The 27,864-nt window shown below is 45.2% G+C and overlaps 1 protein-coding gene across 1 annotated transcript; it reads right to left on the bottom strand.

The window, feature by feature from the left end:
- Window positions 1-27,864, bottom strand: Gm21976 (predicted gene 21976). Its single transcript, XM_006517799.4, has 7 exons — window positions 27,700-27,864; window positions 24,104-24,189; window positions 20,357-20,420; window positions 5,051-5,173; window positions 2,224-2,367; window positions 1,835-1,957; window positions 1-722 (listed from the first exon to the last, which is right to left on the bottom strand). Exons 1-7 carry the CDS (start codon window positions 27,770-27,772, stop codon window positions 586-588), a joined length of 750 nt encoding a protein of 249 aa, XP_006517862.1. The 5' UTR covers window positions 27,773-27,864; the 3' UTR covers window positions 1-585.

The raw sequence follows: 27,864 nt of genomic DNA, 5'->3' as shown, positions 1-27,864 counted from the left end.
TATGGTATACATACACAATAGAGTTTTATTCAACTGTAAAGAAAACTCCAGGAAAATGAGTGGAACTAAATACCATAAATAGGTGATCCAAACTCAGACAAAAATTGTAAGTTCTCACTAACATACAGACCCTACTTTGAAATACATATCCGGATATGGAAATGAGCATACACATAAAGCCTGAAAGACTAGAAAAGCAGCCATAATAAAATCTAATACCTTACATACTTTCTAAAACAATACGTGTTTTAAAACTTAATTTCCTGCTACATCTGACCCAGGGCTACACTAGTGAGCTAGACATCTCCGTCTGAAGCTTAAGGTGACTGTTCTTGGTATTGGTTGAAATGAGTACACATGTATGCTTCCCACAGAACAGTGGCTCTTCCGAAACAGGTCTAGACCAGGGACCTGAAGTTGCATCTGATCTCTGCCTGTTTGCTTTGTTAACTGGGGCACAGGTTCTTTAACCCTTCCCTAGCCTACATCCCCGGATGGAAAACAAGCAGATAGACAGGCCATCACTTTGAGAGAAGTCTTAAGGCAAAGACATTTCTCAGCCTTTCCAAACCCACGCTTCTGAGTCTAGTCGCACAGGTTTTCATCACTCCAGTCGGCACAGTCTTGGATGCCGTTTCTGCAGCGACTTCTGGGAATGCAGGCACAGTCCGCGAAGAAAACGGTCTCACATCTCCAGCCGGAGCACTCTGGGCACCGTGAAACTAGACAGTTGTATTTATTTTTAAAAGCATAACTTAAAATGTCAACTGGGAAAAAAATGCTATTGGACAAGAACTGGCCCTTCAGGTTTAAAAAAAAAATATTAGTGAAACTATCTCATGGGAAAACTGCAGATGATTATTGAAGATTCCAGACATGGTTTGAAAAGCCAGAGACAATATTGCCTCTCCCCATCAGCCCTAGCTAAACAGATTGACAATCTGCATAAACAGGGAAAGGTCCCCTTGAGTTCCAGCCATCAGTCAGCACCGGAACCAGTTCTTTGCTAATTGGCAACTAGCCAGGAGCAAAAGCTCTCTGCATTTCCAATCCCTTTGTTACAGAGTCAGACTTCTTAACTAGACGTTGCATTTCTATTATTCTACCCTCCACAGCTTGCAAAGCTGATGTCCCTTCACTGTCTTCCTGATGAAGCTTGCTTTCAGATGTATCGGTTGGAGCCATAATGCACAGGAATTGTATCTACTGGCTGTGGCTTGCCTGTCTGTGGATGGGTATGGGTGCAGCTCTGGGTTAAGCCATTGTGGGAACGCGGTGGGGGACAAGGATGGCACTGAGGAGGGGAGGACAAGGTTGGTAACTAATTTTCTGAGAGACAAGCATCCAATAAGCCTTTTGTGAGTCTTTCAGAATTGCCAAAGAAAACGCAAATCAAAGTTGATAGTAAACAAGAGCTTCCGGAACACTGAGAACATTTTCATTTGTTTGTATCTTACAGAGGGAGAGCTCTTCTGTAAATAGATACAATGAAATACTAATTAAATACTCCTGCTCCTTCCCTCCATTTCCTCCTCCTTCTGTCCTTTCTTCTCTCCCTTTCTCCCTCCTGTCTGTCTGTCTGACTGACTGTTTATTTACTTATTATTTTTGGAGATGGGGCTAGGATAGTGCTGGAAGCCAAGACCCTGAGCTTGCCTAAACCAGCTCCCTACCTAAAAGCTACTGCGGCCCAGGGAGTGATGGACTTTCTTAGCTGTGGATGTAAATATCTTTAGAAGGTTTCTAAGTCAGAGCCAATTTCCGTAATTGAAGTGTAAGGGAAGCCACTCCCTGAACCCAGGAAAAAGATTCCCTGTGTAATTTTCTTCGTCACCTGATTCATCTGAGCAGTCACCACAGTCGTTCCTGGTGTCACACACCCTGTCCACAAACGTCCATGTCTTCTGGTTGGGACACTTGAAAATCAAGTTTTGTGGGAGACTGTCGGGCATTTGACCTAGAGGGCACAAATAAATTATTTCTAATGGAAAAATTATTCATGAAAATGTTTAAATGGGAATTCTGAACTTTAGCTTGCTACGACTATTTTAAAGCCAGGGTCTTACTGTATAGCTCTAGCTGACACCCACCTGCCTCTGCCTCCCAAGTTCTGGAATTGAAAGCACGTGCGGCTATGCCTAGCCCTGGCCACACGTGCGGGTGCGGCTATGCCTAGCCCTGGACCCTGGTCTTGACTTTTGTTTGGTAATTAGTCCACCTCACCACAGGAGGCAGCAGCTTCATCCCATCCGTCACGGCAGTCCATCTTGCCATCACAAAGCAGAGATGGTGGCAAGCAAGTTGTGCGGTCCTCACACAGGAACCCTGGTTGCTGTGAATCTGTCCTGCATTGGTGATATGTCCAACCTGAAAGAAGAAAGCTGATGTCCTGCCCTGCTCTGCCTTGTGCCACCATCCCCATTATTTCTTCCCCTTCCTTCCTTCCTTCCTTCCTTCCTTCCTTCCTTCCTTCCTTCCTTCCTTCCTTCCTTCCTCCTCCTCCTCCTCCTCCTCCTCCTCCTTCTTCTTCTCTCTCTCTCTCTTTCTCTCTCTCTCTCTCTCTCTCTCTCTCTCTTTCTTTTTCTTTCTTTCATATACACAATCCGAAACTCTCCAGGCACAGGTCTTCTTGACTGGTTTCCTTTTTCATCAAAACCATTGGAATCTGGCGAACAAGCATTGACTCACTCCAGACTTAGAGGTAATAGCAGGCAGATGAGGGCTCAACAGGCCTGCTCCCCGGTGTGGTGTGAGCTTTGTGATGGGTTAACTATACAGACTTGTTTATTATTTTCTTGACTGATGTAAGAACAAAGGTAACTTGCTATGTCAACCTCCTGGGCATATTGTAAGTAAAATTAAATTGAGATTGCTTATCTTTTTCATTTTTCTTTTTCTCTTTTATCTCTCTCTCTTTTTTTTTTCTTAGAGGTCCTGTGGATTGTGTAGGCCCTTGCACATGCTAGGCAAGTGACTTACCAGTAAGTTATTACCTAGCCTCTAATTAAGACAATGATGATGAACGATCATTTTGAGACAGCATATCTTAGGTCTAAGCTCAGACTGATGTGTACCTGGACATGACCTTAAACTTCTGATCCTTCAGCCTTTACCTCACGAGTACTGTGATCTCCACATTGTGCCACCAGGACTCGTATTTGAGGTGCTGGGGATAAAACCGAGTGCTTCCTATGTTCTAGGCAAGTACTTTACCACTGAGCTTCGCCCCCGGCTCCCAAATGATGGTATTGTAAAATACAACGGATCTACTTGAAGTACTATGAAAAATAATTGATTGAAGTGAATACAGAAATACTGGTGACACTTGTATCTCAACATAGTTGTATATTTCCACACAATCCCATATGGCTGTGGTGAATGGTACACAGTGTGTGTGTGTGTGTGTGTGTGTATAGGGGGAGATTGAAGTAATGGGTTTGGAGTGATGAAGGTGTTATCATCTTGAATAATTAAGAGGCAGATGGATAAAGCCAGAGTTTATATCTCTTGATCAACAGGTGCTGGCGTTGTTGTTTCAGAGACAAGAATCGTTAGCTCTGGTCATCTGAAGGAATTGTCATCAGTTGGACCCTCTGAAAATTTTATGTCAGGATGGGATGAGACGGGGCTCTGTGGTGGGGAATTAGTACCTGTGGCAGTGCCTATGAAGGAGAAAGGCAGAGTGAAGAACATGCAGGGAACCTTAAACCCTGATGCTCATGGGAGGACAGGGTTAATGAGGTCTGTGTGGGAAGAGTCTCCCTCTGCAGTACAGTCCCGCATCCTACAGGATGGGCTGGCTCCAGGGTCTCCGCAGTGCTGACCTTGGCTAGGCTACTTGGGAAAGCAGAGTGCTGGGTGTGGAGTCTAGCAGCCGGGACCGTCAGGTCAGAGATGTCTGAGTTGGTCTTAAACACCTTAGGAGTTAGCCAAATGAACAACAGAAGAAGCAAGCTCAGCAGGGAAAGCCGTGTGTGTGTGTGTGTGTGTGTGTGTGTGTGTGTGTGTGTGTGTGTGTGTAATTGCAGCAGTTGCATACTGCTGGACCACATCTTACTTTGTATTCAACACCCGTTTCTTGACTACTCGCTATGAACTTTTGTTTTGAATTCGTTTACATTTATTTATTTGTGTGCTTGTGTTTGTATACTCATGCATGCGCGTGCCGCAGATATGAGCATATGCCAGTCACAGTACTCGTGTGGAAATCTAAGAATGATTCGAGGCAGGAGTTAGTCTTCACCTTTCCCCATGTGGGATCCAAAAACTGAACTCAGGTCATGTCGGCAGCAAGTGTACCCTCACATATTTCTTTGTTTTTTGTTTGATCAGTTTTGAGATAGTCTTGCTATGTAGTCCAGGGTGGTCTTGAACTTGTGACCCTCTGCCTTCCCCCATCCCCCAACCTGGCCTATCAGTGATATTTTTCTTCCTTATATACCCCAGGTTTGATGTTCCATGAAGTCTGTGTCTTTTACTTCTGTGTCTGAGTTCAGGGATCCCTCTGGGGCTCAACTCCAGTTCTAGCTCATTCATTTCCACGTCCCTATCACCAGTCCTCACTGATTTCTCTCGAATTTAATCTCTAATTATATGCTATCCCACAATCCTATTTACAGTGGAAGTCCTGGAAGGTAGAGACCATATCCTGTGTACACTTCAGAGTCACCTCAACCTGCGTCACAATGCTGTCTTGCTTACTTAATAGTTATATGGTCCAGGGCAAGTCCTTTCCTGAAGTGTCTGTCCTAACAACAGGCACCTTGCAGGACCTGAGGATAGAGAGAGGATATGCAAAATAGCCAATGGCTGGCACATGCCACATGCCAACCCCTCCCCATCCATACTGTAGATTCACATATTTTGGAAACAGACTTGGTGTAAATGTGTGTGTGTATGTGTGTGTGTGTGTGTGTGTGTGTGTGTATGTGTGTATGTGTGTGTATGTGTGTATGTATGTGTGTATGTGTGTGTATATGTGTATGTGTGTATGTATATGTATGTGTGTGTATCTGTGTGTGTGTATCTGTGTGTGTGTGTTGACACATACTTGCAGGTTTTGTAGGTGTCCCGAAGATGATCCCAACAGCAATCGCAGCGGCAACAACGCCAAGCACGAGGAATACCCCGCAAGAAGTCAGAAGACATTTTCTGGTGGGAAGGCAGCTGTGACCTGTCACAGCAACACACACAGACATGAAAGAGAGCACGTCATTACAGAGCGGAGGCCCCTGGGAGATACAGTGTTCACCAGCCAAGCGTTCCCCATGGCTTTCTTAGAATAGAACCCTCGATGTGCATCAGTCAGAGTTACACTGGTGGCTTTCCTATCTATGGCTTCCTATCCCACCCTCTGGAAAGCCAACACTATGAGGGCCTCTCTGGTAGATGTGACGATGAAACTACAAGAAGCTTAAAGAAACACAGGATCCACTGAGGTGAAGTGACTCCTTAGGTGTCTGGGCCTGTATGAGCCCTCAAATATGTCTTCTGGACTCTAGCTAGTGGGGGCTAATTCTGCTATGACATGGTTTGCAAAGCCTAGATTTCAGGCTGCCTACATCAGACTACGGAAGGAGATGAGAACTCCAGAGCTCTAAGCCATATCTGCAGGACCAGCTCTCCATGGGGCTAGATTAGGGATGGGCCGGTTTGATGAGCAGACCTTGAGGATAGCAGTTCTATACCCAGACGAGAGAGAGGCTGAGATCCCTGGTACTGGGTTGGCAGTTTCTGGAGTAAACAGTCACAGACAGGGAGCCTCGTCTAACTGGAATAAACTGAGTCACCAAGAAGAGTGAGGGGGCTCAGGTTGCACCACTTTCAGCAGACAGTCATGCTCGCTAACCTGATCCTAAGATACCCCATTGGCCACATGGCTAAGCCTTCCTTAGCAGTGTGGCTAGGCAGCTGTGGGACCTCCTGAGCCCGGACCTAGCTTCCTTTGCCCTTGGGTATATGCAGCACGTGTTCATGGGAGACTGAGTGCTATGTATTCATGGAACACTTCCCAGACACCAGTTCTTGCTATATCAAATCTGACCTGTAACAAAAATAAAAATGCTTTGTACACCACTGTTCACCAGAACTTGGGTGCTAGCAGCTCTGCCTCACACTGTGCATATTCAACATATTGCTGAAAGTTCAGGGACCACGAGTGTCCCAGTCACTAGTGGTAGAAAGGCAGAGACCACAATCAGAGAAATACGTTTAAGTCTCACCAGGCCAGATCACAGACCCATGAGCCCTTTCTCCCTAAGCTGGGGCCTCCCCTCCCAGAACTGGGGCTGTACCTGTTGTAGGTGCTGTGGCTTTCAAAGACTCCCATATGGCTTTGAAGAATCACTGCTGGAACTCTGTCCTAAGCATCTTATCTGATGCACTGAAGAAAGCTTGAGGTACAAAGACTTGTCTACAGAATGTAATTGGTCACAGGGAATGTGTTTGGCAGTGCTAAACCCTACCTCCAACATCTAGGTAGTAATTTTACATAGAATTAGGTACTTGAATTTATAAAACAGTCATATAGTTAGGGCTCTTCAACCTTTAAGAGTGTGTGTGTGTGTGTGTGTGTGTGTGTGTGTGTGTGTGTGTGTTCATGGGTGCGCACCTTGGTGTGTATATGGAAGTCAGGGGACACTTTTGTAGAGTTGGTCTTTCCACATCTACTTGGCTTCCAGGGCTCTAACTCAGTCCTCTAGATTTTTGTGACAGTTGCCTTTACTGCTGCCCAAACTGTTGACATGGCAACATGATACCATCTGTAGAGTTCCTATTCAAGAGCCACGCAACCAAATTATGAAAAACCCAAACTAAACCAAACCAAAAGAAAAAAGAAAAAAAAACCAATACCATCTCATAATGCTATTATTATGTTGGTCCAATCAAACTGTCCTCAAAGTAGGGTATGGTGGCATATTTGCCTGTAATCTCAACACCTGGGGAACCGAGGCAGGAGGGTAACATGTTTGAAGGGCATCCAGGGTTACACTGCTAGAAGACCTTGTCAAGGAAGGAAAGAAGAGATGGAAGGAGAGAGTGAGGGATGGAACTTAGACATAATTATGTCCTGGTTAAATATATACCATGTTTGTGATTGTACATGGGGTAGTTATATCATGTTAGACACAATTATGGGCTGCTTATTGTTTTTGTTTGGAAATTAAGCATGACATAAGGAGAGATATGACAGTGTGCCAAGCTGGCAAGGGATGGACTTTTGATGGCTATTTCTAGTTGTCAACTTGACTTCATCCAAATGATGGGGCACACCCGTGAGGGAATTTTTTTTCTTAATTAAAATAATTTGAAATGGGGGGAGCCACTTAAAATCTGGATATTTGAAGTGGGAGGATCTACCTTAATCTGGGCCACACCTTCTGCCAGTGGCCTCTATGAGGACATGGAAGGAGGTAGTGCTTGCTCTTTGCCTGTTTGCTCTCACCTCGCTGGCAAGGTATATGCAGCACAAACTACCCTAGCGTTAGAGCCTGCTTCCAGTGTATACTGAAGACCATCTGAGACATCCGGGCTTCTTGGACCGTTCATGGGCAGCCATTGCTGGACTAGCTGGACTGTAGCCTGTAAGTCATTCAAATACCACCCCTTTCTCCTTATAGTGATTCGTTCTGTAGATTCTGTCACTCTGACCAGCACACTCTTCCAGACTACTCCCTGGGGTTTTATGATTAGCTAAACCTTCAGCAGCAAAATAACTAAATGAGATAGAATTAGCATTCTTCCACTTCATATTTATTTATGAATTATATACCTATACTAGCCTACACACACACACACACACACACACACACACACACACTGAAACATTATGCAAACTAGAAACTTAAGAAGGATGAGATCAAACAAACTGTGTAAAAGCAGAAACTCTAATGTTCTTTTCCCAAACCCCGCTGAATCCTCGCACCCAGGACATCTTTTCAATGTTGTAATTATGAACGCCAAGCTAGAAAAGCGTCGGATTCAACAAAACTCTGCTTAGTTAGCACCAGATTTTCAAGGCTGTTCAAAGATCGGATGCAAATGCAAATAAAAGAAAGAAAAAAGGAGGAGAGAGAGTTAAGGCAGGCTTCCTTCCAAAGGATGAGAAGCTCGGGCAGGCCTGCAGGGGCTGGGACTGGGAGATGGCAAAGATGTGAAGCGCGAATTCCCTCATGAATCGCGTGGCAGAAGCAGATGCGTGCGTGCGCACACGCAGAGAGAGAGAGAGAGAGAGAGAGAGAGAGAGAGAGAGAGAGAGAGAGAGAGAGAGAGAGAGAGAGAGAGAGAGAGAGAGAGAGAGAGAGAGAGAGAGAGAGAGAGAGAGAGAGAGAGAGAGAGAGAATGAGAGAGAGAGAATGAGAGAGAGACTCCAGTCTGGGCAGCATCCCATGCAACCCAAGCTATGGACTCAAGAGGGCAGCAGAGAGCAGCTAATGAATCCCCTTGTCAGCTGCCTCCAGAGCAGTTCTTGTGTATGTTAAGGAGCCTCCCAGGACAAAGGCTGGGCGGACCCGGAAATATAGATGCTAGTAGGGATGACAGATCAGCACCTTTAAAGCCTTTGGTTATAGATCTCCAGCCTTTGTGACAAGTAACCAGGGGAGGGGCGTGGATGGGTTCAAATACCCCGCCTTACTTTTAGCGGGAGCCTATGAGGTGGCAGCATTGGTGGGAGGCACAAATGACAGAGCTGTGACCACTTGCCCAGCCTTTAACAGTTTGAGTCAGAGTTAGACTTGAAGGCAAATGTCCAAAAAGCAACATTGGTGATGAACTACACAGCATCTCTGAAGCTTTTCTTCAAGATGACAACTTCGGTTTGCTACGATGTTGTTCTAGCACAGACTGATACTCAAATGACTCCGTCAAAGTCCGTGAACAAGGCCGAAATGTCTATTCTTGCTGTACACACAGTCATTGTCGGTTGTAGTTTGAAGCTCACAGTAGAAAAGCAGGCTAAAGTTTAAGGTCAGCCACGACCTAGCCTTCTCTGACGAACTCCAAGGCAGCCATGCACTTTCTACAGAACAGCGCCATCCATCATGTTAAATGAGCATTAAAATGTTCAAGTGTATTAGCTTCGTGGAATTTGATTTTAACCTTGTTCTGTAATTATATACCAATTGCCATGGTTTGAACGTTTGTGTACCTCCAAAATTTGTATGTGACAAAGTGTTCCGTCGGAGAAGGAGCCTCTAGAGCAGTGCTTCTCAGCCTTCCTAACACGGCGACTCCTTAATATAGCTCATGTTGTGGTGACCCCCAACTGTAAAATTATTTTGTTGCTACAACATAACTTCAGTTTTGCTACTGTTATGAATCGTAATGTAAATATCTGATATATAATTAGTGGGGAAAAAAAATCATGTGTCCCCCCCCAAAGGGGTCTCGACCCACAGGTTGAGAACATGGACCAAGAAGGCTTCTTCTACTCTCATGAACAATGTTCATTTAAAAAAAAAATCAAGACTTCGGGGGCTGGAGAGATGGCTCAGTGGTGAAGAGCACTGGCTGTTCTTCCAGAGGTTCTGAGTTCAAATCCCAGCACCCACATGGTGGCTCATGACCATCTATCTGTAAAGGGATCTGATGCCCTCTTGTGGCATGTAGGTGGACATGCAGCACTCACATGTTAAAAAACAAAAACAAAGCCGAAAACACCCCACCCCCCAAACAAAACAAAACAAGACAAAAAGACAACAATTTAAAAAAAAAAAAAAGATTGCAAAGGGTTACAAAAAAGATTTTTTTTTTTAAAATCCAGCTAGCATGCTCTGCTTGGGAGGTAGTAGAGAGAAGGAGATGTCTTGGAAGCAGGGAACATCCCCTCACCACACACTGAATCTGCTGATGCTTGGCCTCTAGAACTTGTATTACAAAATAGCAGTCTGTTGTACTTTGCTAAGGCAGCCTGGATAGCTAGCCATCTGGAGGCATGATATTTATGGTTTTGTGCATTGGAATAACATAATAAAGTTAAAAATGATGGCAACGGTGGCAATTACGGACCCACAATAATTCCCAGGAGCTCAAAGTAACCAGTTGATTACACGGGTTTGAGGAACCAGGGGAGGGCCCTTGCTTGCTTTTCCCATGAGAGGGCGCCTCATTAGAGAAAGCGAGCATTTCTCCAGTAACATAAGCCCTAACTTTTCTCTTACTGCAAGCCCACCTTCAGATAAGCTTGGCAGCTCCTTCTGAGAAAAGCTTTGGCTCCAATGTAGTAGAATTGCCTTATTTTACACATAGAGGGCCCCGAGACCAGTTGGATAAAGTGATGCTATACTTCAAGCTCACCTCAGGGACACAGACCCCATAGCAAGAGTTCAGGGAAGCTGAATCCCATAGGCCTACCACCATCCTGTCTCAAACGTGGAAGACCAGACTGTTGGAGGCATGACTCAATGCAGAGTTCCCAACGAAGCACAAGAATGTTAGTATCAGCCGGGCGTGGTGGCGCACGCCTTTAATCCCAGCACTTGGGAGGCAGAGGCAGGCGGATTTCTGAGTTCGAGGCCAGCCTGGTCTATAAAGTGAGTGCCAGGACAGCCAGGGCCACACAGAGAAACCCTGTCTCAAAAAACCAAAACCAAAACCAAAACCAAAACCAAAAAACAAGAATGTTAGTATCAGAGCCTAAGCAAATGTGTATTGCTGGCAAGGGACAATACGCAGACTCACTGGGGCTTGGGCTCAGGGAATGGACATAACCTTTCTCTGGTCCTTGCGCCGATGCTGGCAGTATACACACCCAGAGACGAAGACTTCTTCTCTATAGGGACCTCCAACTGAAACCAATTAACCCCTTCCACTGCGCTGTACATAGCAGATGTGCTGCCGTTCGTTCTGGTTCGTTCTCTTTGGTGCACCTCCATCAGACCCCCAGCTTTTCTGTCCCTGTGTCTGTCATGTCTCTATTCCTTCATTGTCCCAGTCAGGTTTCCACAACCAAGCTCTGTTGGATGGGGAAGCCTGCTGCTGGACTTGGGTCTGCCAAGGAAAAGCTGGGTGACCTCCAGCAATGGCTACCCAGCCCACCCCTCTTCCTTTTGTACTGCTTCCCTTCTCCTAACACACCTGAGCCTTCGGGAGCACTCCCTGGCATCCCCGATGGGTATTTATAAAGCTTACACTTCTAGAGCCTCCACCCAACTTTGGAGCATCCAGGGGCAATGCCCACGAATGCATATTTAACGAGTGTCCCAGATCACTGTTGTCCCCTGGAAAACAGGATTAGACAGGTAAGGCTCTAAAATTCATCGTCAGCAAAAAAGTCCCGGTTCCCAGCACATATAAGTATGAGAAGCCGATCCTGGAGGTACCCTCAGTCATTCACAGTAAAGAGAGAGCTGTCAGATGTGTTGGTGAGTCACTCAGCCAGGCTGAAGGAACTGGAAGAACAAGATAGGCCCGTTTTAATCAGAGGGAGGACTCCAGGGAACCCTGGAGTGTGGTGTGTTAAAGGATGGGTGGAAACTTACAGGGAGACAAAGGCTGAGGGCAGTGGGGTGCCGAAGAACAGCAGTTTTCTGAGGCTGAGGTGGGTGTGGGTAGGAGGTCTCAATGGAGGCAGCTGTATCTGAGGAGTGAGCTCTGCCCCTTCAATTCATAGGAAAGGCAATTTTGCCCACTTGGTATGTGAGTTGGTGGTGGCTCAGCTTCACAGCCTCAGAAGAATCAACTGGACACTCCTGGTGGCATGTCCTGACATAGGAGACTTGTATTAGTACACTTTACTTTGCTGCAATAAAGTGCTGGAGGGAGACGAACTGTGTGTTTATACACACACACACACACACACACACACACACACACACACACACGTTTAGCTATGGGGTTCAGGGGCATGGCATCAGCACTGGCCGAGCTCCAATGAGGACCTCATGACAAGACAGAGGTCACAACAGTGGGAGTGCATGTGAAAGGAAGAGAGCCCATCTTGAAGCAAAAATCCAGAGCCACTCAGACATCACCTTTATTTCTATAGCAACTTCCTCTTCTTATCAGAGCTCAGAGGGCCCATGTTTTCTTAACCCATCTCATGGACCAACCCTGAGTGTGCTAAGAACTTCACAGTTGACCTGAAGTCTCCCCAAACTCTCAGCTCCACCGCCACAGGAAACAAAGTCCCAGCCTGTGACCCTTTGGAGACAAATGAAATCCATACTGTAGCAGACATCAAGTTCATGTTGTATCTCTGTGGACACTGGCATTGTCCCATCAGAAAGAGACACGTGGAGATGAGAGGTGTAAAGGGTCAGTTATTGTGAACTCTTGTTAAGACAAGGAAGAAGGCTTCTTCCAAGACAACTACAGTAAGCAAAAAAGACAGACACCCACATATTACAGAGAGAAAGCTAACTGGGAACTGAGCTGAGTGTGTGATGCCAGCAAGCAGAGGGGGGGGGCAGTCAATATGACATGGCAAAACAGCAGATGGGACCAGCGGGTAAATTGTCAGTAACCGGTTTATGTAAGTTTTTTGTGCTGAAACTGAGCTTAGCAGGTGTAGCAGCATGAATGAGAATGGCCCCCAGAGGCTCATATGTTTGCAGGTTTGCTCCCCAGTTGGTGGAACTAAGTGAGAAGGATTAGGAGGCGTGGCCTTGTTGGAGGAGGCGTGGCCTTGTTGGAGGAGGCATGGCCTTGTTGGAGGAGGCGTGGCCTTGTTGGAGGAAGTACATCACTGGGGCTGTCACTGGCTTTTGTTCCCAGTTAGCTTTCTCTCTGCTTCGTGCTTGTGATGAGGTGTAAGCTCTCTGCTCCGGTGCCATGCCTTCCTTCCCTAAGTTGCCTTGGCCATGGTGTCTCTCCACATAGACCAATATCTAAGAGTGCAGGCAGAGGCCAAGGAAGTGGGCCTAGTTACAGAATCAGGTGAGCCTGACTGTGGTGGCTTAAAGAGAAAGTCTTTGTCAGAGACTGAGACCTCCTCCAGTGTAAGTCAACCCCAAGTTAGTGAGAATGAGTATCTGTCAATCTACAAAGCCTTAGGGATAAAACACCCCCATTAGGTGAATGTGCAAACTGGACTTAGGCTTGTCTGGCTCAACAGTGATATAATAATAGAAAGATGGTCACAACCACACTCCTTTCATTGAGTACTTACTGTATGCCAGTAACTTTTCGTACACTATTTCAAATCCCTAAAACAGCCTTGCCAAGATGGATCCCTAGCTTTATTGTTGAAGAGAGGAAACCATGACTTTAAAAACACCATGAGAAACAGAAGTTTGATTCAGATATTTGATTTTAAAGCTCCATTTCTTTTCACTGTGTTATAAATCTTCTATGTAAATATTTTACTTGTTTGTTTGTTTGTTTGTTTGTTTATATTGGTTTTGTGGAGACAGGCTTTCCTGTGTAGACCTGGCTGTCATGGTCTATTCACTCTATAGGCCAGGTTGGCCTCAAACTCAGAGATCCGACTGCCTCCGCCTGTGTTGCAGAGTGCTGGGATTAAAGGTGTGCACCACCACTATCTGGCTACATGAAGGTAAATGGTATCATTCATAAGATAAATGAGCAGATGAATAGATAACTAAAGTGGATTTCCAAATTAAAGGACTCCATCTTCTCAAGGATCATGTAAAACTGTATTTAATTAGTTAATTAATTAATTAATTAATATAAGCAGGGTCTCACTATGTAGCCCTGGCTTACCTGAAACTAGCTCTGTTCTGTAGACCAGGCTGTCCTTAAATTCCCAGATATCTGCCTGCCTCGACTTCCTAGCACTGGAATTAAAGGTGTGTGCACCAGTCCGTTTGTCTGTCTGTTTACTGTGGCTGGGATGTTTATTAGGAACGGTTGCTTGACACTAAGATTCTTGTCTCTTACAGCAAGGCAGGTAAACAGTGGACAGCTGAGGACTTGGGGTCCCTGGGATGAGGACAACAGCAGTGTGCCAGTGTCCTGGAGTCACTGGTCAAGGTGATGAAAGGAGAGAAAGCTTGTCACACAGACACGCCCCTTCCCTGTCTCAGCCTGGAGCCTGTGGTGACAGGCTGTTCCCAGAAATGCACCTTTGACTTGAGTGGCCAGAAACATTAAGAGCTAACTCAAATTTGGCTCCAACTCTAGCGAAAAAGGATAAGCAGAATCTTTCTAAACTGGGAAAGAGCTCAGGATTCTTTCTCTTGCTTTTCCAGCTCATCAAAGCTAAGCCTTTCAACTCCAGAACTCTGCCTTGAATTCTTTGTAATATACTTCTGTCTTCAGCTGCTCAGGACTAGCACAAACTCAGCATTTTTGTTCTGGGGTCGCTGACCGGCCTTTTCCAGGTCCCGTTGACATTTCAGCTGTGTTTGAACTGTTGCCTCTTCTGTCTGCATGGAATGGGTCAAGGCTTATTAACTTCTCTGAAGACTGGCTGGCTTTCCAGGGACCTTCAGTTGTGCTTATAACTATGCAGTGAGGACAGACCGACAGATGGCTGAAGGGCAAGGGAAGGCAATCACTTTCTGCCCAGCGTCAAGTACATTTATTTTTGTGAATTTCTAGGTACACCACAGACCAAGAAAGTTCTCGAAGTGCTGACATGTGCTAGCTCAGGTTACAGTAAATAAGCTTCAGAGTTGCCACGCTTGTTCGTTATGGAGAAGTTTCTGGAGATCAACTTTGGAAAAGCGAATCAGTCTTGGTTTTAAGAAGACAGAACGAAGGCATGTCTGTTCCCTTTCTATCAGGTGTTAGCCAGGACAAGTGGGAGGAGAGCAAACGTGATGGATGGGTAAGAAAAAGTGGCTGACACACGGTGTTTCGGCTAAGGTGCATGGTGATTGAAAGTGAAGGAAGGGAGCTGGAAGGATGGCTCAGTGGCTAAGAGCACTGGCGGCTCTTCCAGAGGTCCTGAGTTCAATTCCCAGCAACCACATGGTGGCTCACAACCAAGTATAATGAATTCTGATGCCTTCTTCTGGCATGCAGTGGACATGAAGATAGAGCACTCATACATAAAATTAAAAAAATGAAAGAAAGAAAGAAAGAAAGGAAGAAAGAAAGGAAGAAAGAAAGAAAGAAAGAAAGAAAGAAAGAAAGAAAGAAAGAAAGAAAGAAAGAGAGAAAGGAAGAAAGAGGAGGGAACAACTGTGACCTCGGGGTGTAGTTTGGTGAAGGCTAACGATGATCTGCATGACTGCGAAGGACCCCTCTCCCTTCAGAAAGCCTCAGGGGTGAGAAGGAGTGGTGTGGAGGCAGGGTCAGGAAAGAGTCATGGGGGGGGGGGTGCTTGGGAGTCTGAAAAACAGATGGAATTTAGGGCCTTGTCTCTCTCTAGGCTGCCAGGCAACTTAATCTTCATGCCCAGAAGAGAGAGACTTGTTTTCTAGAGCATGAAGGAACATGCTGGAAGGGAGGGTGAGGCAGAAAGCAGAAAACAAGCTACGTGCACATCTACCTCCCATCTCCAGATGTGTCCCCACGGTCAAGGATGAAGGGACCTTTCCCCCTGGATTAAGTTCTGCGTGTTTTAACAGCTGCATGTCCCCGAGGTCCCACCCAGGCAGAATGTATCAGTTACCGTTGCTGTGATAAAGCACCATGACCAAGACCAAGCACCATGTTCCAGAGCCTAGCATGGTCATGCTGGGTTAGCATAGCTGCAGACAGGCCTGGTGGCTGAAGCAGCACGCTGAGAGCTCATACCGTCAACCACAGAGGGCAAACTAGGAATGGTGTGTGCCTTCGAAACCTCAGAGTTCACCCCCAGTGTCGCACCTCCTCCAGCAAGTCCACACCTAAACCCCGCCCCCAACAGTGCTACCAACTGGGGACCAAGAATTCAAACATCTGGGCCTGGGAAGATGCGTCATTCAAGCCACCACAGATGTGGCTTACTTGCTATGCTAACGCCCTTCCATTTTTAGACAGGGTTTCATGCAGCCCAAGCAAGCCTCAAATTCATTGTGTTAGGCAAGGGTCTCGAGGATGGCCTTGTCCTGCCTCTCTCCCAAGCACTGAGATTACAGGCATGTGCTAACCTGTACAGTGCATGCAGTGCTGTGGATCAAACCCAGCGTCACCTGCGTCCTATCAAATGCCTCCTTTTTGAAAATGTTTTTGAGGATGGTCCAATGTGAAAGACAAAACTAGAGAAGAACGGAGAAGGTTATTTAAATACACACACAGGAGATGATGTGTGGGCAGGCGATGGGCAGAGGCCATGCTTACAAAAAGGACTCTTGGAGAACAAGAAAGAAGTTGGCATGGTGGTCCATGTCTATGGTCCTAGCACTGGAGAGGGAGAGATAGGAGGATCCTGAGTTCAAGGCCAGCCTGAGCTATCTAGTGAGAGCCTGCCCCCAAACAATAAAATCAATTAAAGAAAGAATTCAGTGAAGTTTAAAAACAAGCTGAGGCTTCAATGAGGTAAAAAAAATGTAAAAGGTGAGGTTAGAGGCTGGAAAGATGGACCTGCAGGCTGGTCTTGCAAAAGATCCTAGTTCAGTTTCTAGCACACACAGTGGCTCACAACCACCTGTAAATCCAGCCCCAGGGGGTCTGATGCTTTCTTCTGGCCTCCGTGGGTGCCTGCATTCATGTGTACAACCAACCCTCTCACTCACTCACAGCTCACACATATACACATAAGTAAAACATTAAAATGCATTTGCATAGGCATGTAAGAAGTTTGTGTTAATCAAGAAGATTGGGGGGGGGCGCTGGAGAGATGGCTCAGAGGTTAAGAGCACTGATTGCTCTTCAAGAGGTTCTGAGTTCAATTTACAGCCACATGGTGGCTCACAATTATCTATAATGAGATCTGGTGCCCTCTTCTGGCTTGCAAGCATATATGTAGGCAGAACACTGTACATAATAAATAAATCTTTAAAACAAACAAATAAAACCAAAAAGATTTAGGGAATTTTTCAGGAAGTGAAATGGTTCTGTTGTCTGTCATAAGAAGTCCGTGCAAAATAGAAATGGGGACCCTCCTGGGACAAGAGACAAGGGACAGCTTAACACATAAGCCTGTCACCAAGGGAGAGTTTCTCCCTTGTTTGCCTACAGTGTACAGAATGCACCTTCTTTTATCCCTCACTGAAAGAATATCCCCAATCAGTGCATGGTAATGCTGGATTTATTCAAAGACCAACTGGACAGTAATCTGAATTTTATGTGTTGAAATATTTAAATTATTACAAGGATATTAAAAATATCATCTTTTGGACTGAAGTGACACATGTCTTTAATCCCAGCACTTGGGAGGTGGAGAAGACGAATCTCTGAGAGTTCAAGGCCAGCCTGGAATGCAAAGTGAATTCCAGGACAGCCAGGGCTACACAGAGAAATTCTGTCTTGAAAAAGCAATAAATAAATAAACAAATAAATAAATAAACAAGAAAGAGAGAGAGAGAGAGAGAGAGAGAGGAAGGAAGGAAGGAAGGAAGGAAGGAAGGAAAAAAGGAAGGAAGGAAAAAAGGAAGGCAGGAAGGGAGGAAGAAGCAAGCCATCCTTGGGGCTGGAGAGATAGCTTAGTAGTTAAAAGCACTTGTTCTTGCAGAAGGTGTAGGTTTGATTCCCAGCACACATAGAACAGTTTGCATCTGTCCACAACTCCAGTTCTAGAGTGCATATAGTACACAGACATACATGCGATCAAAGCACTCATACATATAAAAATAAACATTTAAGAATACCAACCTCACACGACTTTGGAAGATAGTATTAAGAAGTAGCTAAGGCCTTCAGATAAACTTTATTTTTTCAAAATTAACTCTTTAAAGATCTATTTTTAAATTACACATACGCATGTGTATCTGTGTGGGAGTATGTACACACGAGTGCAGGTGTTTGTGAAGGCCAGAAGATGTCATTGGGTCCCCTGGCACTGGAGATACAGGCAGCTGTGAGCCATCAGACTTGGGTGCTAGGAACTGAACTCTGGTCCTTTGCAAGATCAGTATTTGCTCTTAACCAATGAGTCAAAATCAACTCTTGTTTAGCTTGAAGCAGGTCATTATGTATGATGGTCACTTGGTCTGTTGGGATTGGTCCCTGGATTTTTGCAGACTTAGAGATATGTGGATTTTTCATGTCCCTTCTATAAAACGGCACAGTGCTTTCACATATCCTGCTGGGTTTAACCACTGGGTAAACAGCTACTATATTAGCTTATTTAGAGAGTAAATGCAAAGAAAAAAGTTCTGTGGATGTTCAATACAGATGCAATTTTTCTCAAGTATTTTAAGTGTGCTGTTGATTGAATCTGCAGATGTGGGGCGACCATATTTTATTAAATCAAAAAGGCTCCCTCTCCTTTTCCTTCTTCTTTGCCTCTACCTTAGCCTCTCCATCTGTCCTCTCTCTCTCTCTCTCTCTCTCTCTCTCTCTCTCTCTCTCTCTCTCTCCCCATCTTGCTCTCTCTCTTTGATGGGTTCTTACATTGTAACCTAAGCTAAAACTCACCATATAATCCACACAGCCATCCAGCTTCAGTCTGCTGAGAGAGAAAGGGTTGGCTGACTTCCTGGTCCTTACAGCTGCCAGTGGAAATGTCCTATCACTACACATTGACCGCTACCTGGTGGACAGTCTCTGTGTGATGCCAGCAACTTGACCCTGCATTCAGAGCTTACTCCTGATTTCAGAGGTTAAAGTGGGAGGGGAGATGTAATACTGACTTGTTGAAGTAGGGTATAATGAATAAAAACATTATAGACTATTTAATTTACATAACTGTTATAGTAGACAAAAGCCTGATTCTTTCCTTTAAGGTCCATTGTGAATTGCTAGATCCTCCTGACACGCTGTGCTGGTGGACTGTCACTGTAGCACAAGGTGACAAGTGGGAAGCCCCCCTTCTCAGGAAGAGCACACAACTGCCTTCTTCCTGCAAACAGGGCAGGCTCTGAGGCCAGTGGGCATTCCCATTATCCTCTTTTCTTTTCCCTTCTGGAAAATGTAGATGACAAAATGATCTTTTGTAAAAGATGAAAGGAAGCTTGTACCTCGGGGACAGTGAACCCAGATCTGGCATAGCAGATGAAGTAGGGTTCCAGCTTAGTAGGGCAGCAGCTGGGACTTCCTCCAATGTCTTCCTCTTGATGGGCAAGACATGGAATGACTGTCCCAGGGCCTGGCCACATCTTCCCTAAAGGATTGTAACTTGGTAAGATCTTAGTACCCAGAGGTGCAGAAAATCTATTCTGATCCTGTGAAAAACTTGCTCAAGTACAGATCATTCAAACTGATCTCCTTTGCAGGGAAATGTGAATTTTATTGTTTTGACCTATTTATGACTTATGAGGCAAAATTAAAATGCTTAACTATATCTTACCTGGAGATAAAACATGTGTTCAAGTATGTTGATAACTGTAGTGGTTTGCATAAGCTTGTCACAGGAAGTGGCACTATTAAGAGGTGTAGCCTTGTCGGAGTAGGTGTGTCATTGTGTGCGTGGGCTTTAAGACCCTCATTCTAGCTTCCTGGAAGCCAATCTTCTCCCAGCATCCTTCAGATAAAAATGTAGAACTCTCAGCAACTCCTGCTCCATGCCTGCCTTAACAGTGCCATGCTCCCTCCTTAATGATAATGGACTGAATCTCTGAACCTATAAGCCAGCTCCAATTAAATGTTGTTCTTATAAGAGCTGCCTTGTCTGTTCACAGCTGTAAAACCCTAAGACAATAACCTAATTAAAATCTATCATGGTGGCACATATCTTTAATCCCAGCTCTTGGGTGGTTGAGGAAGGCAGATCTCTGTAAATCAAGGCTGGCCTGGTCTACATAATACATTCCAAACAAACAAGTAAAAACTATTTTTAATGAAGCTGTCCCATGTGTGATGTGCATGTGTCAGTATGTGAATTTTGACATTTATAGGAAGTTGACTACTGGGATGGCTGCAGGGGATAAGGCTGTGACACTATGTGTGTGAGCTTTGGTCCTCGGGTGCTACGTAGGAAGGGATTTGATGTGGGCTCCAGCTCGCTTGTCCTTGTTCTCCAGAGAAGGATTCCAACAAGTTCCAGTCTAGCCCATACTAATTTTTTTTTTGGGGGGGGGCTTTGAGCCACTAGCCCCAACAGGGAAAAGTTGTTATTGGACAGCTCCCAAGACAGGACTGAATGATGCCTGCCTGGCAAGGCTCTTCCAGTTATTTTTGAGAAGAAGGAGGGGGAGGAGGAGGGGGAGGAGAGATGGCTCGAAGGTTAGGAGTGCTGACTGCTCTTTTAGAAGATCAGGCTTCCATTCCCAGCACCCACATGGCAACTCACAGTCCTCCATGACTCCAGGACTCTAGTCCTAGGAGATCTAATGCCCATTTCTGGTCTCCATGGTACACAGACATACATGCAGGCAAAACACTCACACACATAAAGTTTTTTAAAAAACAAAACCAGAAATGTTACCTTTTTTACGATGCCGATCCAAAGGCACATCTGCTGCAGTAGGAAGAAAAGATACTCCTGTCGCCTGGAAGAGAAGGCACCACCTTGACCACACAGAAGACCACAATACTAATGAGCAGACTGGAATATGTAGGCCTCTAAGTGAGGCTGCTGCTGCTGCTGCTGCGTGTGTGTGTGTGTGTGTGTGTGTGTGTGTGTGTGAAGACTCTATCAATTTTTTTCATCCTTGGAAGATGCTCAGTAGAAGCTTAGGGAATTGTGGAAGGAAATGTCATGAGGAGGGTGACGATGACAGAGAAGAAAGAAAAAAAAAACCCTAGTAGGGTCCCAGGTTCAGGGAGGAGGGGCTGGGCTCAGCTGGAAAAGTGCCATCAAGCATCTGGACATATATTTTTCCAGAAAGAATATCATGTAGTTCCAAAAGCAACCTATTTCCTAGTATTTAAGGGGTTCTAGAATTAGGAAAATGGAGGCCCAAGGTTGCGATTTGGTAGTAGAGTGCCTGCCTCCCACACATGAGGCTCTGAAGTTAATTCTCAGTACTGAGGAAAAGTAGGTTGACCCCGGGGCCTTTGCACGGGAGCTGTGCTGCTTGGGGAAGGGTTCCTCTCAGGGCGGGGTTAGGGGGATGCTGAGACTTCATCTTAGAGAACCTGACCTAAGGTCAAGCTCAAGTTAACTAACAGGTCAATGTCTAGCACCAGTTTCCAGGTTACCTCCCAACAAATCTACACCCCCAGGTTACAAGCCCACCCCGGACACTTCAATTCCTAACAACCACCAATTAAAAAAAAATCAAAAGATAAGTTTATAATTTGGCTCCCAACACCAGCCAATTATGTTAAAGGCCATAATGGCCTGATCAGATGTGTACCAGGTTAGATACCCGTTCTTGCCTTTATAAATGCTTGCCTAAAACTAGGTTCAGGGCTCCACCTTCCTGTTGTGTCAGGGTTGGCGGGGAACCCAAGCTCAAACTTAATAAAGAGATCCTAATACGATTACATCAAAATCAACTTCTTGACTTTTTTGGGGGGTTCATGGGTGTTTTCTGACACAACAGAACCAGTGAGAGATGTGAGTAAAAGGTGCGTTAGAGGAGGAGGAAAGGCGAGCCGGAAGGGAGAGCGAATGTGGTCAAGACTGAAGGAGCTGTCTTCATTATGGACTCGTGACCCTCAGAGGTCAAGTAGGACACATAGTCTGTGAGAGGAACACTTTCCTTATATCTTTAACTGTCAACATTCCCATCAGCAGAAACAACTCTGAGTACACAGAGAAGAAACTGACTGAAAAGCTGAGCTAGAGAAATGCTCACTGGCTAAGAGCATGCACTCATGCCAAGGTCCCCTCAGTTTCTAGCACCCACCTTGGGCAGCCCACAGCTGCCTGTAACTTTGGCTTCATGGACACCTTCCCCAGCTTCTGTTGGGCACCCCATAAGTATGTGCATATAACATGTATACATAATTAAAAACAATACAAGTAAATCTTTATTTTTTAATGTGTTGAGGGTTCATAGAATTCCCAGGCATTCTATGGTAGTGGGTTGGAGGAAGACCCAGAACCTGAAACCAGTTTCCATAAAGCCATGGCCCCAAACCTACTGGTCAGGACCACATCTAGAGTGCCATTTTCTGCTCCCAAGGCTGGGCTTGCTGTAGTCACTGCCATTAATTCTATGGTTCTCAGTGCTTTGGACCAAAACCTTACATTTAAAAACTCAGAGCCTGGTATGCCTGACTACTTAAGCCTAGATCGCATACTTGCTATCTAGCTGCAAGAGAGGCTAGCAGAGAGAGACCATAGAAGAGCCCCAAAATTCTTTGGCGTCTTTAAAGGGAAATGGAGATGCAAAAAGACCTGTTAGAATGTACCACTTTCCTTCTTGGAGCATAGTATATATTTTAAAGATTTTAAAATATATATATATATGTATATACATGTGTGTCTGTATGCTACATGTGACATTGCAGGTGCTCAAGGAGTCCCACCAAGACAAAACAAAATGAAAGAACTCAGCAAAGCAAACATAATTGCATCCTTACAATATTTGAGGAATGATAAAATCTATAAGAAATAACCCAAATATATATCAGCAGACGAGTTACTAGATTATGTATGGTTCACCCACATGGTGCGAGTCTACTGGCTCCTCAGAGCAACACTGGACACTAATTCATTTCCTTGCCTTTGCCACAGGAAGATCACCAACAGTTACATTAATACTGCCTCGCTCTTACTCCACTGTAGCACCCCAGAAAGAATCCTCCACACAAGAAGCAACCCTACCACAAAGGTGTCCATGCTCTCTGGGTTTAGTTGTGATGGGGGGATGACTCCCTATGTATACTTTAAGATTTTTATCTTAAATATCTACAGGGAAAACATAAGAACATGATGTATACAGCATGACTGATTGACTCTGCAGACATTTTCATGTAATCATTACTCGAGGCAAGATTTGGAATAGTTCCAATATCTAGAGGGTACCGCCACACTCCTTTTCAGTACATAGACTCCTGGAAGGGAGCTCTGATGGGAAAGGTATCCTGGCAGTTGGGAGCCAAGGAATAGCAACCACAAAGTCACACTGCACAACAAACCTCATACAAGAAGAGATTCATTGTTAAAAAAAACACAGAAGCGTGGCTGCCTCTGCTTGGGAGAGAAGCGGCAAAGAGCTGAATGGGAACCAGGCTTTATATGGGGCTCCTGGGGGGCAGAGCTTTCCAGGGTGAGGATTCGTGAGATTTCAAACCCTGAGCTTGGGCTTTTTACTCTGTAGGGTGGAGCTTGGTACCTGCATCTGGAGGTGATGGGTCCAGCAGTTCTGGCCTATAGAGTGGGCAGAACCTGGCTCATTGAGGTCCTTGGGGGTGGGGGGCTGGCTACTTGCTCACCTAGAGGGGTTTACAGACCCCTACTCCTCCAGTAGAGGTAACCAATGGAGGGTTGTCAAGGCTGGGGACACCCTTCAGTGCTGCTTTTGCAGATGACTGGAGTTTGGCTCCCAGCAGTCACATGGAGTGGCTCACAACTGCCTATAGCTCTAATTCCAGGGGATCAAATACTCTCCTCTGGTCTCCCCAGCAACCTGCACTCACACACCCAAGTAAAATAAAATACAACCTTAAAAACTAATTGGGTTGTTTCTGTTTGGAGTTTTCGTGAATAAAGGTGTGTGATCTAGGACCTAGCATGTCAGAGAGGGCGGCTTATTCTCCAGAGAAGTCCGTGATGCTAAACTCTGACTCGGCCGGTAGGTGGGCTGTTAAATTCTTAACAATCCCCCAAACAACTGAGGGGCTCAGAAGCTGGGTCTCATAAAGCCAAGGCCACCAACGAATGGCCTCATTATCACTCCCCATCTCAGTGGCAAACAATGGGGACACCCCAGGAAGAGGGTATTTCATAACGGGCATGTACACTGGAGGTCGTGTACACTGGAGGTCGTGTACACTGGAGGTTGTGTACACTGGAGGTCATGTACACTGGAGGTCATGTACACTGGAGGTCGTGTACACTGGAGGTCGTGTACACTGGAGGTCGTGTACACTGGAGGTCGTGTACACTGGAGGTCGTGTACACTGGAGGTCGTGTACACTGGAGGTTGTGTACACTGGAGGTCGTGTACACTGGAGGTTGTGTACACTGGAGGTCATGTACACTGGAGGTCATGTACACTGGAGGTCGTGTACACTGGAGTTCGTGTACACTGGAGGTCGTGTACACTGGAGGTGTTACCTGGCCTTGAGGATGAACCCTGTGAGCAGCCATGAATCCTGGAAGGCCAGGGCTTTGGTGAACAATGCTCCCTGTTCTAGGAACCCCTAGGAAAGAAAACAGCAAGCAAGCTCTTGAGCCTTCACTGGTACAAACCGGTGTGCTCCATGTTCAGGGCCCCTCAGATGGTAAACGAGGTGAGCTCCGCCTTTTAGACTTCTTAAGAGAGAATGCGCAATCATAGCCAACAGCGCACTACTAATTCACAAAAGGCACGATTGGTGCTTTGAAATTCTGTATCTTGGGCTGGAGAGATGGCTCAGTGATTAAGAGCACTGGCTGCTCTTCCAGAGGTCCTGAGTTCAATTCCCAGCAACCTCACGGTGGCTCACAACCATCTGTAATAGGATCTGATGCACACTTCTGGTGTGTCTGAAGACAGCGACAGTATATATACACACACACACATATACATGTGTATATATATAATCTTTAAAAAAAATTCTTTCTTTCCACTTAGACTGCGAGAGGAGAATTTTCAAAATAATTATAACAGGTACCGACAGGCCAGACACCAAGGACAAATCACTGGGTGTTTTTGTTTTTGTTTTTGAACCCGGTGGTGATGGGAGGGGCAAGTGTAGTTAGGACTGTACCACTCCCATCTGTCAGTTAGTTGCCCCTATAACAATTGATCTCCCTTGTGATTATATCAGGCTCGCCAAGGGCAGGCCATATTAGTTAGATTAGATCACCTGTAGGTAACATGGGACTGGGAGGCAGCATCTTCAGCCCTCTCCTGAGAACTTCACTGTGAATCCCAGGCTGGGTACCAGTTCCCTTTGGAATGGAACTTGTGTCCACCACTGTATGGTCCTTAGTTTGGTTCTCCCAAGGCTTCTATTGGTCAATAATGAGGCACTCCCACAGCAGAAGGACTAATGTTTGAGGAACCCCACATCAGATAACATATGATCTTTTAGGGTCAGGGGAGATCACCTGGGAAGCAGATTCATGTGGGGTCATTGCTGTTGGCCGCAGTTTCTTCAGGGCCAGCCTGGTCTCTAGCATGGGCTAATGGATGCATGGTGAAGAATTAATGATCTTTAGAGGAGTCTCATAAACCTTTATGGAAAAGAGACCAGGAACAGATGGACTGAGCACCATAAAGTTACTTCCGACGCTTTTCACAAGTGGATTCTGGGAGATGTAACATATCTCAATACAACCTGGCCCCACTGGGTGGAGTGAGGGAAAGTATAGAAGCATCTAATTGCTTCAGATGCTATGTGCTCTCACAGTAACACAAGTGAATCTGTCCCTTTGGAGAATAAACATATCATGATGTTTTTGGCATAGCGCCTCCTGTGACTGAATCCAGGAACCCTTAAAGATGATGCCCAAATGGACAGATGCTCAAGTCTTTTGTGTAATGGCTGCCAGTGTTTTTGTATAATTTATCCACATCTTCCCATATACTTTGTCATCTCTAGATAATGCAGTATGAAGGACACTTAAGTAATTGCTCATCTGTACTGGGGGTGGGGAATCTGTGGGGAAAAAAGTCTGTGCCCATTCATTCAATACAGAGGCAATTTTGATTATTTTGGTTATTTCTAGTAGTTGAGTGAGTCTGTGAATTCAGACCGGTACACACGGAGGACCAACTGTGCTCATTTTACTAAGAGAACTCAGCAGGAGATGAAATTGTAAAAGTCTGTTCCAGATATTTTTTTGGGTTTCCCTGTGTAACTCTGGCTGTCCTGGAACTCACTCTGTAGCCCAGGCTGGCCTTGAACTCAGAAATCTGCCTGCCTCTGCCTCCCAAGTGCTGGGATTAAAGGTGTGCACCACCACTGCCCGGCTTGTCCTAGATTAATAACCATATTTTAATCTGATCCCAGTTTCGATTCAGCAAGTCATGGGATCACTGATAGTACAACATTCCTTGATTCCGGTCATGGGCGCAGAAACATGACAGATGAATCATATCTTTTATAAGAATAATTTTTTATGTTTATGTTTAATACTTTATGTGTATGAGAGTTTTGCCTGCATGGATGTATGTGCTTCAGATGTGTGTCTAGAGCTCTCAGAGGTCATGAGAGGGTGTTGGCTCCCTCGGGACTGGATTTACAGACCATTGTGGGTTCTGGGAAAGGATGTGGGTCTTCTGCCAGACCAACGTCTGCTCTTAAACTCTGAGTCATCTCTCTAACTTCTATGTTATTTTTACATGTTTCTCTTATTTGCTATATACACGTACCTTGCATGTATGTACATGCACCACAGACTTGCTAGTGCCTGTGGGGGTCAGAGGAGAGGATTGGATCCCCTGGGACTGGAGTCACAGGTGGGTGTGAGTCACCTGACCTGGGTCCTCTGCTCGAGCAGCTGTGCTCTTGACCACTGAGCATCTCTCCAGCCTGGGTCATACCCTTTCTGCACACAGTCAGCATCTTAGCTTACACGCCAACGTGATGAGTTTTGCTCCCCTCAGAGGAAAGTCTGCACACGACACAACAACGCTCTGAAGCTCACCATGAACACTTCCTCCATCCTCTGCGGATCCTCCTCCTCCTCCTCAAATACACACCTACGAGCCTTTCCCTCATGTCACAGTCCCCTTCATCTAGCTATTGTTACATTCTCCTTTTTTACAGGATTAGAGATTACATTTAGGGCCTTACACACGTCGGGCAAGCATCCCACCACCTAGTCGTAAACTCAGCCATTTTTTCCTCTTTCTTTTGGGACAAGATCTCACTAAGCTGTTGGGCTGGACTTGAACTCACACTGGAGCCCAGGATGCATTTTTCTTGCAATTCTCCTGCCCCAGCCTCCCAATGAGCTGAGGTAACAGTTCTAGGACTCTAGGCCTGGCTACTGCTACTTTCTGTTATAAAGCAAATATACATACGTTATGAAAATTTATAAGCGATAAAAATGGAAGAAGTTATGGATAGCATTTGGAATTTTATCAGTAAGAAGGCGAACTTTTGAGACTGTCAGTAGGCAGATAATTTGAGAAGACTTGCCGCCCCCCCAAAAAAAGATATAAAAAAAATACTTAAGACTTAACAATAGCTGGAGTTTGTGCAAAAAATTTAAAGTATTTTTTCAAATTATCAGATTTATAAACATTTTATTTTTCACACAGCAAATCTTTTAGGAGTTATGAGTAGATTCCTTATCTCTGACTAGGTATGTACACACTCAATGGTATAACCTAAAAAAGCAGCTATCTTATGTATCTGTCTCTCTGTCTATCTATCTATCTATCTATCTATCTATCTATCTATCTATCTATCTATCTATCTATCTATCTATCTATCCATCCATCCATCCACCCACCCACCCATCCACCCCCCCACCCCCCCACCCATCCACCTTTCCATCAACAGTTTAAGAACATATGAACAGTTTTTGCTAAAACAGAATTTAAAGCATTTCAACAAAATCTTATCCACCTGGGAGGCTAACTGACATTCTAAGAAAATTTTCAGGTTATAAACTTTGAAAATCCTTATAGCCGCACGGTTCAAACCACCCAGTGCATTTTCCTTAAGAGCCTGGGCATTTGTTTTTATAAAGATCAAACATATTAAAACCTTAACCTTTTATTCCTGCCGATCTGCAGTTTGCCACTTCTTTTTCTGAGGTGACTCGGAACCCACTGTTCAGTCTCATAAGCAGGGTGATGTAAGACAAGCGTTGTCACCAACACTTGAAGGCACCTGTATTAGTTTATTCCTCAGCTGATGAAAGAAGGGAGATTAATT

Source organism: Mus musculus, chromosome 13 (genome assembly GCF_000001635.26).
Source record: "Mus musculus strain C57BL/6J chromosome 13, GRCm38.p6 C57BL/6J".
Lineage (NCBI taxonomy): Eukaryota > Metazoa > Chordata > Mammalia > Rodentia > Muridae > Mus > Mus musculus.
This window is presented reverse-complemented; position numbering and strand designations above follow the sequence as displayed.

Coding starts and splice junctions, on each gene's coding strand:
- Gm21976 (XM_006517799.4), bottom strand. CDS start 27,772: ATGAGACTGAACAGTGGGTTCCGAGTCACCTCAGAAAAAGAAGTGGCA. Junction 2,368..5,050: donor GACACCTACAAAACCTGCAA/GTATGTGTCAAC, acceptor TTCTTCTTTCAG/GTTGGACATATCACCAATGC. Junction 723..1,834: donor TGACTGCTCAGATGAATCAG/GTGACGAAGAAA, acceptor ACAACTGTCTAG/TTTCACGGTGCCCAGAGTGC.